Here is a 13,160-nt window from a genome sequence, read left to right as displayed (position 1 = left end):
TCGCATAATTGGTCTAAAAGTATTATTGTTAAGGGGTTAAAACTACAGTTTTAGGCTCTTATCATTGAACTTGTTGAAGATTGTCCGGTTCCTCCTGTAATGCGCCAATGGCTTAGAGCTCGATATGATGTTGCTAAAAGTTTGAATTTGGCATTCACAACAAGGTAATTGCAATTTATAACATTAAACATTCCCAATCTAATATGGGAAGACGAGCCCGTTGAAGACCCAACAGTACATGTTACCAACTAAGTTGTTCGTATGTTGTCTATATGATGCTTTGATGTAATTTATAAATTAATTTTCACATATTATTTTGATGTAATTTGGAACAAGTGTAATTTGATTTTATTTTTATGTTATTTGGAAATAATGTTTGGGCTTTTATTTGATTTTATTTGGAAATCGAGTAATCGACTAAGTTGATTCGGACGACAATCGAGTGATTTGGAAATAATGTTGCCAATATGATATTTTGATGTAATTTGGAATAAGTGTAATTTGATTTGATTTGATTTGATTTTATTTTACTCTAAACGACATGGTCAAGTCGTTTTACCTTTGAACCAAACGATGTGGGCTGGTCATTTGACCTTTAAACCAAACGGTCTGAGATGGTCGTTTAAGACAGAGCTCTCTGTTTTTCATGAAACGGTCTGAGCTGGTTGTTTGAGCTTTATACCAAACGATCTGAACTGGTCGTTTGACCTTTGAACCAAACGGTCTGAGCTGGTCGTTTGAGAAAAGTTTTATGTTTTTTCATGAAACGATTTGAAATGGTCGTTTGACCTTTATACTAAACGATGTGGCTTGGGCGTCGTTTGAGAATTAAAGGGGACGACATGGCTGGGTCGTTTAGACAAAAAAAATTTAGAATTTTATTTTGTTTTTACAACACTTTCATATCCAAAAAACAAATAAATTCCACTTTCAAAACATCAAATTCATATACCAAACATCAAATTCATATACACTTTCAAATTTATTTCAAAACATCAAATTCCACTACAAACCATCAAATTCAATTAAAATACATCAAATTCCACTTCAAACCATCAAATTAGATTCCAACACATCAAATTCATTTCCACATCAAATTCAAATCGAATATATCAATTTCCACTTCAAAATACATCAAATTCAAAAATACATAAATTACATCAAAATCAGAAGCCGCACTCAAAAATCAATTATGATAACTGTACCGCCCACCACTGTACTTGCACCTAGTCAAATTGTACGCCTCTTCGACCGAGGACCTTGCTTATTCGGGAATATTATTCCCACCCAATTGTAGACCTCTCTCTAGCAATTGACTCGTTTCATTGATGACGTTGTTCTGTCGAAATAAGAATGCAAAACAATTATTAATTACCGTTTTAAAAATCCGTAACCAAAACACAATTAGAAAATCACATTACTCACAATCGGCGCATAAGTGGAAAGTGTATGTAGGGAGAAATGGATAGAAAGCCGCTCGGGATTTACCAATCGAATATGAGAATGCCTCACATACCACTCCATGTAGTTTATATGACACTCCCATGGATAAGTACAGATGGGTCCTCGACTGTTGGGTTGGATTCTGTGATTCTGCCACGACTCCCAATATACATGCCCAACAGTTGTCAATGTTCATTTCACTTCATACTCACGTCCGGCTACAGTCCTGGTCATGTAATTTGGTGTTGGAGGAGCTGCGGGTATAAACTACACATGACCTAACTGACGCATGACCCTTGTAACGACGTAAATCTCCACAACGTCAAAAAAGCAGATCACTCCCTCAAAAAAGACATTGTCATCGACTGGGCATATAGCTCTGACATTATCGTATGGACGCCAATCAACCTTAAACAAAATAAAATGTGTCATTAATCACATACTAAAATAATCAATTACTAAAAAAAAAATTGAAACAAACTGAAATACTTACATTGAACATCGTCATATCATCAATTATCGCTCAGTAATACTGCAATGCATGACATGGTCGGGTTCTCATAGTGCACAACGTTAACTGCGTGTCTAAGAACACGCGACCTAGCCAACTTATACTCTAAGTTTGGGATTGACCTGAATAACGGAAAGTACTCATAGATCCACGCCTAGATATATATACACACAGTTAACATACTAATAGAATAATATAATTAACATTAAAAATAATCTGCAAAATATTTAAGTTTTACTTGTAGAAGAGTCAAGAAGCCTGAAACACCTTTCACCTTCGCACACGTGGTAGTCCCAAGTCCTCTATACAAAAAAGCCAAAATTGTTACACCCCATGCATACTCGCTGATCTCACTGAATTTCAGTAACAACCTCAAATAATAAACAGGCACTCTAGTCCCAGACTTGTCAGTGAAGATGGTACATCCAAAGAAAAATAGTAGATAAGCTCTTACAACCCACTGTACCTCCACCAAAGTCGACACCTTCCCTTTTACATTCCCATCTTTATCCTTATCGCAAACCTTCCCAGCAAACTAGCTCTGTAGGAATTCCAGCCTTACCTTTGAAATGAACCGGCTCGCATCCATCTCCGCTTTAATCACAGGCAACGAGACACCAAGAGCACGGTGTAGGAGACTCTCCAATTGTTCATGAGTCAACTCCGTGTTCCCTCTCACTGCTCTGCCTCTAATTGTGACGCCTATGATTTGGGAGACATCATCCAAAGTCACAGTCATCTCCCAAAATAGCATATGGAAGGTGTTGGTCTCTGGATGCCACCTCTCCACAAACACAGAGGCCAATGCCGGATCTTGATATTTGTAACACCCAAATACTAGATCATAAAACCCAGTCCTCTTAAGCTCATTTTCAAATCTAGGAGATCTTTTGAACTCATTCTTGAGATTCCATTGGGTTAACTTGGATAGATGCGGAACACACTTCAACACTCCGCGCTCCACCTGAAATAATAAAGACTCAATGAGGAGAAGCAAAAGGTTTTGTAAAGACAAAAGAAAATCAAGATACTAAGTCTATGATAATACCTTATTTTCCCAAACATCACGAGCCACATTCACTGAATAGTCATACAGAAGCTCTGACTCAGTAGGGCCACCACCATATACACCTCGTGTGTACTCCAAATCATCATTGGATTTTCTCACATAGTCTACCACTGGAGGTGCTTCGACTTCGACCGGTGCTTCAACTTCCATCAATTATTCTAAATCATCATCCTCCTCATCATTGTCATCCTCTTCGTCACCCTCTTCATCACCAGACTCTTCCCCATCATCTCCATCCTCACCTGAGTCATCCCCATCATCATCAACTATACTCTTCCCACGATCCATTGCTACATTTACATCTACATCTAAATCTTTATCTACATCATCTAAATCTTTATCTACATTAATATCACCTTCACTCTCAGTATCTACATTACTCGAAACAATCTCATTGTGGTCCCCTCTACGCACTGAGGTCGAGGTGCCCGCTCTCCTTTTTCTCTTCTTCTCTTCTTTTACATCACCTACATTAGTAAGATCATCATCTGCTTTTCTATAGCCTCTACGGATTGAAGTCATTGTTTTTGATCCCCTATCTCTCTTCTTCTCAGGCTCAGGCGCGTCACCGCGACCCGAAGAGGAACCGCCACCACTAAACAACTTCTTTACACCCTTGAATGTAGTTTTCGCTACATTCTTGACATTCTTTGATCGAGGACCCATTGCCCTACAAACAAAAATAAAACAAGTATTAGCTACTATTACAGTTCTAAAACCTCAAAACTTCCAAAACTTCAAAAAATTCCAAGAAGGATTACTTCGCAACGAAACAAATGCCATAATTGGTAATGGAATTGAACTAAAACTAACCAACAAAACTAATCGAACAAATGTCATAATTGGTAATGGAATCGAACCCATTGCTACAACGAAACAAACTTCCACTGAGATTTTTAAAAGAAAAATCAAATACCATTAAATTCAAACAATTTCTAATAGATAATAGAATCGAACTAAAACTAGCTAATAAACTCTGGTATTAAACCAGACATTGCATTACTACTCAAATTAAGCTTCTATATATATTTTTATATATTTCAAGTTAAATTACAATGCTTTCTACATTTCGAGCTAAATTAAAATTCTTTTGAAATTACGATAACTACAATCACTAAAATGGATAGTTGAATAACACAAACACTAAAACCCTACAATCATTACAAACACTCAACTCCTTACAAACACATTAAAACGACCTCATTGGGTCGTTTGGGGCATCTTCAAACGACCTCACTGGGTCGTTTGGGGTTTTTTCAAACAATAACAATAATTCGTTTTGGTACTTCCAAACAACCTTGCACTCACCAAAATAACAACATAATATTACAAGTAATCAAAATAACAATAACAACCGTACTCATTATTCAACAATATACATAAAAAATTGAAAAACTAGAGTTGAATAAAAAAGGAAATAAATTAAATTGTGCACTCACCAAAATTGTTACTCGAAACTGGAGAAATGATTGTTTGCACCAAACTCCAAACTCCAAACTCTCAATCTCCACAATGCGCCCAAACACAATATCCACAATGAGTGTTAACAACAATGTCCACAATTAATTCAAACTCAAACTCAAATTTTGTTTTGGGTTTTGTTTTGGGTGTTTTTTGGGTTTTTTGGTGAGAAATCGTGAGAGAGATGACTAGTTAGAAAATGTTGTAGCCGGTATGCGTTGAGGTTGGGGGGTGTACAAGGCTTTTGCTATTGGGCTTCGTTTTTGGGCTTGGATTGGAAGCTGCCCAATCCAATTTATGTGGTGCCCCATATAGGACTCACAAAAGAAATGTTACCGGTAAACTTACGCTACAATGATGACTGGAGTTTGTGTCCCGTGTACTTCAGTTGTGACAATAATACTTGCAATTAAAAGGGGTCCTATTACTGCCGGACCCCAATTTGTGTTGGGCGGACTCCCACAAAAAAAACAATTATTACAAGTATGCCATTGGTTTCAAAAATAAAAAAAAATTATTAGTATGCCATTGATTCCCAAAAAAAATTGAAACCCCGACTTAAACTTAAGCGACCGGTTAGATTAAGTTTGGAACGAATCCCCACACTTGCCACCCGTTTTAGGACTTATTTCAAACGACACGGCCACACCGGTTAAGAGCCCAAAAACGTAACTTTGAATTTTTTTTAAAGTTCAATTCCAAACGACATGACCACATCGTTTTGAACTAAGTCCAAACGGTGTGACCATATCGTTGGAGACTTAGTCCAAACGGTGTGGCCATATCGTTGGAGATTTTTCTAAGTCCGACGGTGTGGCCATGTTTGTTTGAGATTTGAACTTTGAAAAAAAATTTAAAGCTCGCTTTTTTGGGCTTTTAACTCTTATTGTCCGGTCCGCGTCGTTTGGACTAAGTCCCAAAGCGGTGTGTAAGTCGCTTGGATTTTAATCAAAACGACTCCAAATTCGGTCGCTTAAGTGAGTTTCAAATTCAATTTTTTTTTAATCAATCGCATATAATAATAATTGTTTTTTTTGGATTTTTTGAAACCAAGTAATAATCGTTTTTTTTTGGAGTCCACCCAACACAAATTGGGGTCCGGCAGTAACAAATACCATTAAAAATTGTCTGACAGCAAAGTCTGACTTCAAATTTCTAGTCTTTTACAGTTGTTTTTTGGTCATTTTTGGTAACAACTAACAACTAACAACTAGCAAGGGGTCTAAGACCACCATACAACGAAACAGACTGTAGTAGCGGGTGCCGCCACCTAAGGTTTTCACGTATTTCTTCCATATTTCAAAATTTCAATTTCCCTTGTGTCGTTCTCTATGGACAAGTAATACAACCAACTTGATCTTATCCAGAAGGGTACCCTATCCCAAAAATCTCAACAGAGTACAGACAACTTTCCTCCAACTTCAATTTCATCCGTCATTTAAAATGTATTTCAATCCCAAGAGTAGGACAATAACTTTGCTCAGCATATAGGGTCCCTACATATATAATTATATATAATACTTGTAAATTTGGACAGTAAGAATATTTGAAACTAAACTGTATTACTCGTGTGTACGTAAATTGTACATGTAAATTGCCTATGTCAATATCAGACATTGGCTCTAGTTCAAAAATTAAAAAAGGTTACTAATCTCAGCGGGCCCCCTAGAAAATAACAAATTAGTTTCTCGTACGTAGTGTGTGTAGTTTATTTAACTGCAACCTAACGAGTGGAAGTAAGCAGCTTAGGAAACAGTGCAGTGAGAAGAAGCTAACTACCCACTACTAAACTCACTTCACATCTACCAAAGTAACCAAACCCAGAAACAACCACTTCACTTTCCCAACTCATTTGGTCTCCAAGTATATAGTGTTCTAGGGTTTTTCAAAAACACCCACTTGTTTCTTGCTCTTTGTTAAGCTAGCAGCAGGCAGGTGAGCTTATTTCTTTTCTTCAAAATGCTCACTTACCACTTTTTTACTATCTCTAGTGTTTGTTTGCGCACAATGCTGAAGGCATTACTCACTCATCACTCACTCTGTCACTCATTTTCAACTCCTTTTTTTTTACCATTACTAGTCAGTAGTCACCCCTTATGATTTTTTATCTTTTGTGTTGGTTTTCAGATCGGTGAACTGAACAACGGTAGTGAAAGGATTTTTAGGTACATTAACATCTTCATTTCTGCTCATCATTGCTTGTTTTATGGAGTTCATTTTTCTGTTACAAATGTTCCCAAAATAACCCTGGGTACTAGCTTATTTTACCTGGCGAAGCAATGCATGTTGCAAGAAAATGTATGTTGACTTTAGGGGCATTTTGGGTATATTCATATTTAATATTACACTTGCTTTTATTTCTTTGTGGATAGATTTAGTTTTGACTCCAACAGTAATGATGAGGATTGGAGTATGTATGTCTGATAAAAAAGTTATCTTTACCTACCAGTAAGTCAGTAACCATCACAAACTTTAATATGATGAAACCTGAACTTTTCATTTTTTCATTTTCTATGATTTGGTGGTAAATTATGGTAATACTTTGGATTCTTTGAAAAGTTGGGAGTTGGTGTATCTGGATTCTAATTTATTATGGTGATAGGTGCCTGTCACCAGGCATTAATGTGTTCATGTACAATGTGCAGAAAAACACTGAATTCTTGTGCCATCTTTAATAACCTTGTGACTTGTGTACTGTTGCAGGCAGATCAGGGATAGTTGATATTTCTTTCCACATTTTAACTAACTCAAGGAGAGGTGAAAATGCAAAAACCAAAAGCAAGGTCAGCTCTACTTTTCTTCCTCTCCAACATTGTTGTTGTATCTTGCTTCTTTATAAATGTTCTTTGGTATAGCTGCTTGATAAAAACCATAGGACTGTTTTACTGTGTAAAGAATTGGGTAAGATCAGTAGCTTCTTGGTTTGCAGTATAGTTTGGTTAGTTATAATGGTAAAACTTTTTAAATTACTACAGAATGTCGTAGAGCTTGCAGAAAAAAACAATTGAGCTTCTGTTAGTTCTATTTTGAGGTTAGGTTCTTGAGGGCCCATTTACTAGCTTGACCCTGATTGGATGGGGCTTTATGCACACCATTATTGAATTGGACAAATCATTTTCTAGTGTACTATTGATATTTATGGAACTGTTCAGCTTCACAAATCTTCTTCTTTGTATGTTTGTGTTCTCTCATATTTTTGAATCAGCTGCATACATATGAAATGGTCAATGAAGAAAATCACATACAAACTTAACTGGTATAGTCCTAGCTAGTTAAAAGATGTAATGATTTCCCTGCAATACTTGGTATAAAGTGTTATCATCATGGCCTTAACCATTAGAGCATCTTTAGCAGTGATATCAACCTAGCATCAAACACCAAATTCAGGAGAACTACATGTTGATGAAAACACCAAACCAAACACCAAATCGACCAATATTTGGTTCCAGGTTTGATGCTGTATCAAATCACTTACGCGGTTTTCCCAAAACCGCGTGGTTTTTCCAACACCGTGTGGGCTTGGGCTTCTAATTCACCAGAGATTGGGAAAGAAAAAAAAGAAAAAAGTTTATGAACGATACATGACGCGGTTTTCAGAAAACCGCGTAGGCTTGGGCCTGTCAGTTGGGCTTTAGTGACGCGGTTTTGCCAAAACCGCGTGGGCTATATGACACGGTTTTGCCAAAACCGCGTAGTTGCTTGGTGTTTTTTTGATGTTGCTCCTAAAGTTGCTTGGTGTTTTTTTGGTTTGGTGTTTTTTTGGTTCAAAATTTTGGTGTTTTTTTGGTTGCTTTCTAAAGATGCTCTTAGATGTTCCGAAAGGTATTTGTTACCAATTTGTCATGGCCTTAAACGCTAGATTTGCCTTCAACTTGAATACAACAATCTTTGAATTAGCATTTGTAGGTTCTAAATTTTTATCATTTAACTGAGAAAAATAAGTTTGTAGGTCCTAAGTTGCCTAATTTCATTATCCAAAATTGCATATAATTGACCTTATGGTTAATGGAGTTAACCAGTATATTTTTGTGAGTGCATTTTTTTTTTTTTTTTTTGCTCGGTAAAGATGAAAGCCTACTATTACAAATAAACAAAATAAAACTAAAAACATAGCCACAAGAGGCTAACCTGAGTTTTTGTGAGTGCATTTTGTCCAAGCAAGTGATGGCTTGCACAAGGGCATGTCTGCATTTATTTCACTAGTAACAGATAAGCACATATTGATTATCTGGAGTAGTCTCGGACCAAACACTGTAGAAATATATGGATAATGCGAGTTTTCCAAATTCTTAATAATTGTTTGCCCAAGTATCTTATATTATACATAAACATTTCTTTTAAGGATTGTCATTTCATGACTTCAGATGTGGAACTTTGGAAGTGCCTCAAAAGACATCCCCTGCGACACCTCGAACTGCTCGTCAGCTAAAGGCAACTGGTTCAGAAGCTGGCTCCACCTCTTCACAACCAACTAGCAGGACACCGAAAGATAGAAGCCCCAAAGTCGCTGAGCGGAAGTCACCTAGAAGTCCAGCGTCTGAGGTACATTTTTTATTGTTCCAACTCCCTGTGTACAAACACTTATTGACTTATGAGTGTCATCCATAAAGGTCTCATCTAAGCTTGCAAAGCTATAAAAAAATGACCCCTTATAATATTGTTAGTTTAAGTGTACTAAGGGCCTGTTGATTCAATTGACTCTGCTGTGCTTATAAGTTTTTATTTTTAAGTTATTTCCATGTATTTTTTTTTTTTTTTTTTTTTTTTTTTTTGATTACTCAAATGGATTAAGAGTTGGTTAATCTTCTCTTCCTATAGTAGTTGAACTAGAATAATGGCCAAATTACAGCAAAGTCCAATGGAACGTCGCATATTTTTCTTTTGTCGAACAAATTAGTTATTCGACACCACCAAGCCTTTTCAATGAAGTCCAAATTGACATTCCGGTAACTGTGTTTTGACGGAAACACGGTGATGCACCAAATGAAGAAAGATAAAGATACGCTGTTAATGGTCTCAAAAGAGTAATATGTTTGCCCAAGCTGAAAAGTTGGGAATAGTAAGACATATGTTTTGGTAATTTGGCCTAGATTAAACTAACTCGAGCCCATCGTGTTTAAGAACTGAAAAGTGAAAACTTATTGTGTAAAACAAATGCTTTTCTGTTGAAACACAGATACTAGGTACACCGTAGTGCTTATCTTTCCCAAATGATGCTTGGTCTTGATTGTTCATTGTCCCCTATCTATTTTATCAATATATTTATTTATTCTGAGCTCATCCAGCTTGGTTGAGTGATTCCTAAGTTACATTGACACGGATACATGTGTCTGTATTTGACACGGATACGAAGTGTCTAACACGGCAAAATATAAAAGTTTGAGATATATCACACACACGTTGATACGTATCCAACACGGATTTTTTTAAAATATGGCGTGTCCAACTGTCTATGTAACATAGAGTGATTCCAACTCTTGATAAACTTTGTAGATACTTTACTGTTGCCTATTATTTTTATTAGTTATCTCCTAAGCAGAGTAACTGTAAGGAAAACAGTTAGGATCTGATCATGCTGGAAATGCAGATAAAGTTATAAAATTCTTTTGAGGAGTTATCCATTTGGAGTGTAAGTGATACATTTATTATTATTATTATTATTATTATTTTTGCTTCATCATGTAATAATTCCTGTGCAACATGCCAACATACTTGTAACTTTTAGACATTACAATACCTTTCGACGCCGTTGGGATAAAATCCCACTTTATTGATATAGTAATGCATTTATCAGTGCATCATGTATTTAAAAAGCTCTATGATTATTATTATCATCTTTGTCATGTTATTCTCTATGCTCAATTTGACAATCATCTTTCTTTGTGAAATTTCTCTTACTCTTTCATCGCGGAGCCATATTTTAAAGTCACAAGTTTGTTAGAAGTTGCTGATACATTCTATTCTTTTGCAAATCCCAGAGGAAGCGCCCAAGTAGAATTTCTGAATTGGAATCTCAACTTGCCCAACTTCAAGAGGATCTGAAGAATACAAAGGACCAGCTGGGTTCATCTGAGTCATGTCAGAGGCAAGCACAGCAGGAGGCTGAAGAAGTTAAGAATCTGCTCACCGCGTTGTCTGGGAAGCATGAGGAATCGCAACACCAGCTTCTAGCACTGTCTGCTTCAGAGGAAGATCGACTCAAGGAACTCCACAAGATCTCTCAAGAGCGAGACAAGGCATGGGAATCTGAGCTTGATGCCGTGCAGAAGCAGTACTCAGTGGAATCGGAAACTTTGTCCTCTGCCTTGAATGAAATCGAAAGGCTGAAGTTCCAGTTAGAGATGGTAGTGGACTCTGAGTCTGTCCAGACAAAGTACGCAGAAAAGACCCAGACCGAGCTCCAGAGTTTACAGCTAGATCTTGCAAAAACCCATTCTGTGATTGAGAACCTGATTGTTGAGCTAAGTAATTGCAAAAAATTAGAAGCTGAAGCCCAAGAAATGGTCAGTGATACTTTACGGCAACTGGAAACAGCAAAGAGAACTGTGGAGACAATGCGATCAGAGGGCATTAATACCACGAACGCTGTTTCTTTGGACTTAGAGCAGTCAAGGACTCGTGTCAATGCGCTAGAAGAACTAGTGAGCAGACTACAGGTGGATCTAGCTAATGCTAGACGCAACCATGTGGGTGACACTGTAGTTGATAATCAGCAATCAATTGAAATTGGAGAGACCCAGGGTTCTGAACAGCTAAGGGTGGAACTTATATCTCTAAAGTTAGAGGTTGGAGATTTGAGGTCTGCTCTAGAAGCAACTGAGATCAAGTACCAGGAAGAGCAGACCCAGGGAACAATAAGAATTAATAGTGCCTATGAACTAGTAGAGCAAGTCAAATCCAAAGCAGACCTGAGAGAAGCAGAACTAGAGAGTGAACTTAAAAGAACTAAAGCTCATATTGAAGAGTTAAAGGCTAACTTGATGGACAAGGAGACTGAATTGCAGAGCATTTTGGAGGAAAATGAGGTGCTGAGCAAGAAGATTGAGAAGACTGTATCAATCCAAAGGGATCCTGAACTTGAAATGGAAGCAAACAAATCTAGAGCTGACATTGCAGATTTGAAAGTGAGCTTGATGGACAAGGAAACAAAACTGCAGATGATATCCGAGGAAAACGAAATGCTCAAGTCAGAAATCAAGAGGAGGGAAACAGAGAGTGCGATAAATGGTAAGGCATTTGCTGAATCGGAAGCAAGAAGAGCTGCTGAGAAGGAGGCTCTGGTGAAGCTTAAGTATGTTTCAGAGGAAGCCGAAAAGAGTAGCAGGAGGGCGGAACGTGCAACTGAGCAGTTGGAAGCTGCTCAGGCTGCAAATGCAGAAATGGAAGCAGAGTTGAGGAAGCTAAAGGTACACTCCGACCAGTGGAGGAAGGCAGCTGAGGCAGCTGCAGCTGTTCTTTCTGCTGGGAATAATGCAAAGTGCATGGACAGATCAGGATCACTAGATAGCAACTACCACCCTGTCACGGGAAAGATTTGTTCGCCTTACTCAGAAGATATGGATGACGACTCCCCCAAGAAGAAAAACATGTTGAAGAAACTAGGTGGTTTGTGGAAAAAGGGCCAGAAATAGTTGTGCTAGGTACAAGGCTGCTCACATTATATTGCTTTTAATTTAACTAAAGAAGTTTATTTTGAAGCTAATCAACCAAAATATAATCACCTTTTTTTTTTTTTTTTTTATCATTTTACAGGAACCTGGATAGGCTGGGCTAGGCCGCATTTTGTTACAGTAGAGTTTGTGGTAATACAGTAAATATGCAAACTCCATGGAAGCAATGTTATATGTTTTCCTTTTGTTGCCACATTCTGTTTAATGACATGAAACTGACTCCTTTCTGTTTCCTTGCATTACAATTTCATTGCAATTTGTTTTGGCGCACAACTTTTCTTTGTTCATTTTCTTTTCTGTGGCCTTCAAGCATTTGCAACTTGTGTATAGTTGTGCAGACGCCCCATAATTGGGTCCGAGTACATTAACTTTTTGTCTCGCTTATGTACACTTCGAAGTAACCGAAATTGGATCTCTCATATGGTTTGAATAGTTCTGGCTTTTGGTTGTTCAGATCTGGTACCGTTTGCAGCGGTTTGAAGTCAGTCAAGAGTTTGATTTTTCATTTTCGTCATTGGAAGCAGGTTGTGTATGGGTTGTGTTTGCTGAGTTACCCCTATCATCTACTACTGTTCAAATCTCAGTTTTCGTCTCCACTCCTAACGCCATGGTGTATAGATACCTTGGTAAGGATTAATGTCAGGCCACCACCACGCTGCAGTAGTGCACTTGGTGGGACACTTCCTTTTGGAAGTGTTAATCTGACGATTTGGACTTTCGGGTCTTGGTTTGAGACCTTTCGGTCTTTGTTTCGGAAGATGCTGGTTGGAGTTTTGTGCATTGGAGGGATGAGAGTGCTGGTTGCAAGATGGTGGCGGATTGGAGATGATGCTATTAGGAGAAGTTTACTTGGGTTCACTTTTAATGTACTTGTTATGTTATTTGTTCCCTGTAATCTGCTTTGGCTTATTTGCTTGTTGTATTTGTTGTACTAGTTTATGAATAAAAAGTATGGTTTATTGAAAAAAAAAGTAACCGGAATTGGCTTCAATTTTTTTAACCAAAC

The 13,160-nt window shown here is 37.5% G+C and overlaps 1 protein-coding gene and 1 pseudogene across 5 annotated transcripts; one reads left to right on the top strand and one right to left on the bottom strand.

Annotated features, from left to right (window-relative positions):
• The window catches only part of LOC147488177 (uncharacterized), a 50,875-nt pseudogene extending 47,702 nt beyond the window's left edge, over positions 1–3,173 (bottom strand).
• Positions 3,174–6,237: 3,064 nt separating this feature from the next.
• On the top strand, positions 6,238–13,125 carry LOC147488176 (interactor of constitutive active ROPs 2, chloroplastic-like). 5 transcript variants are annotated; one of them, XR_015201431.1, is made up of 7 exons: positions 6,238–6,419; positions 6,612–6,649; positions 7,188–7,267; positions 8,849–9,026; positions 10,463–12,124; positions 12,237–12,286; positions 12,679–13,125. XR_015201431.1 is itself a non-coding variant. In XM_086571478.1 (6 exons), exons 3-5 carry the CDS (start codon positions 7,248–7,250, stop codon positions 12,113–12,115), a joined length of 1,851 nt encoding a protein of 616 aa, XP_086427604.1. In that variant the 5' UTR covers positions 6,238–6,419; positions 6,612–6,649; positions 7,188–7,247; the 3' UTR covers positions 12,116–12,124; positions 12,237–12,427. The 5 variants fall into 5 exon arrangements, 3 of the variants coding, with proteins under 3 accessions (XP_086427604.1, XP_086427605.1, XP_086427606.1); XR_015201430.1 differs by having other exon boundaries at positions 12,609–13,125; XM_086571478.1 differs by lacking the exon at positions 12,679–13,125 and having other exon boundaries at positions 12,237–12,427.
• The last annotated feature ends 35 nt before the right edge of the window (positions 13,126–13,160 follow it).

This window comes from Coptis chinensis, chromosome 7 (assembly GCF_015680905.1).
Source record: "Coptis chinensis isolate HL-2020 chromosome 7, ASM1568090v1, whole genome shotgun sequence".
NCBI lineage: Eukaryota > Viridiplantae > Streptophyta > Magnoliopsida > Ranunculales > Ranunculaceae > Coptis > Coptis chinensis.
This window is presented reverse-complemented; position numbering and strand designations above follow the sequence as displayed.

Coding starts and splice junctions, on each gene's coding strand:
- LOC147488176 (XM_086571478.1), top strand. CDS start 7,248: ATGCAAAAACCAAAAGCAAG. Junction 7,268..8,848: donor ATGCAAAAACCAAAAGCAAG/GTCAGCTCTACT, acceptor TCATGACTTCAG/ATGTGGAACTTTGGAAGTGC. Junction 9,027..10,462: donor CTAGAAGTCCAGCGTCTGAG/GTACATTTTTTA, acceptor TGCAAATCCCAG/AGGAAGCGCCCAAGTAGAAT.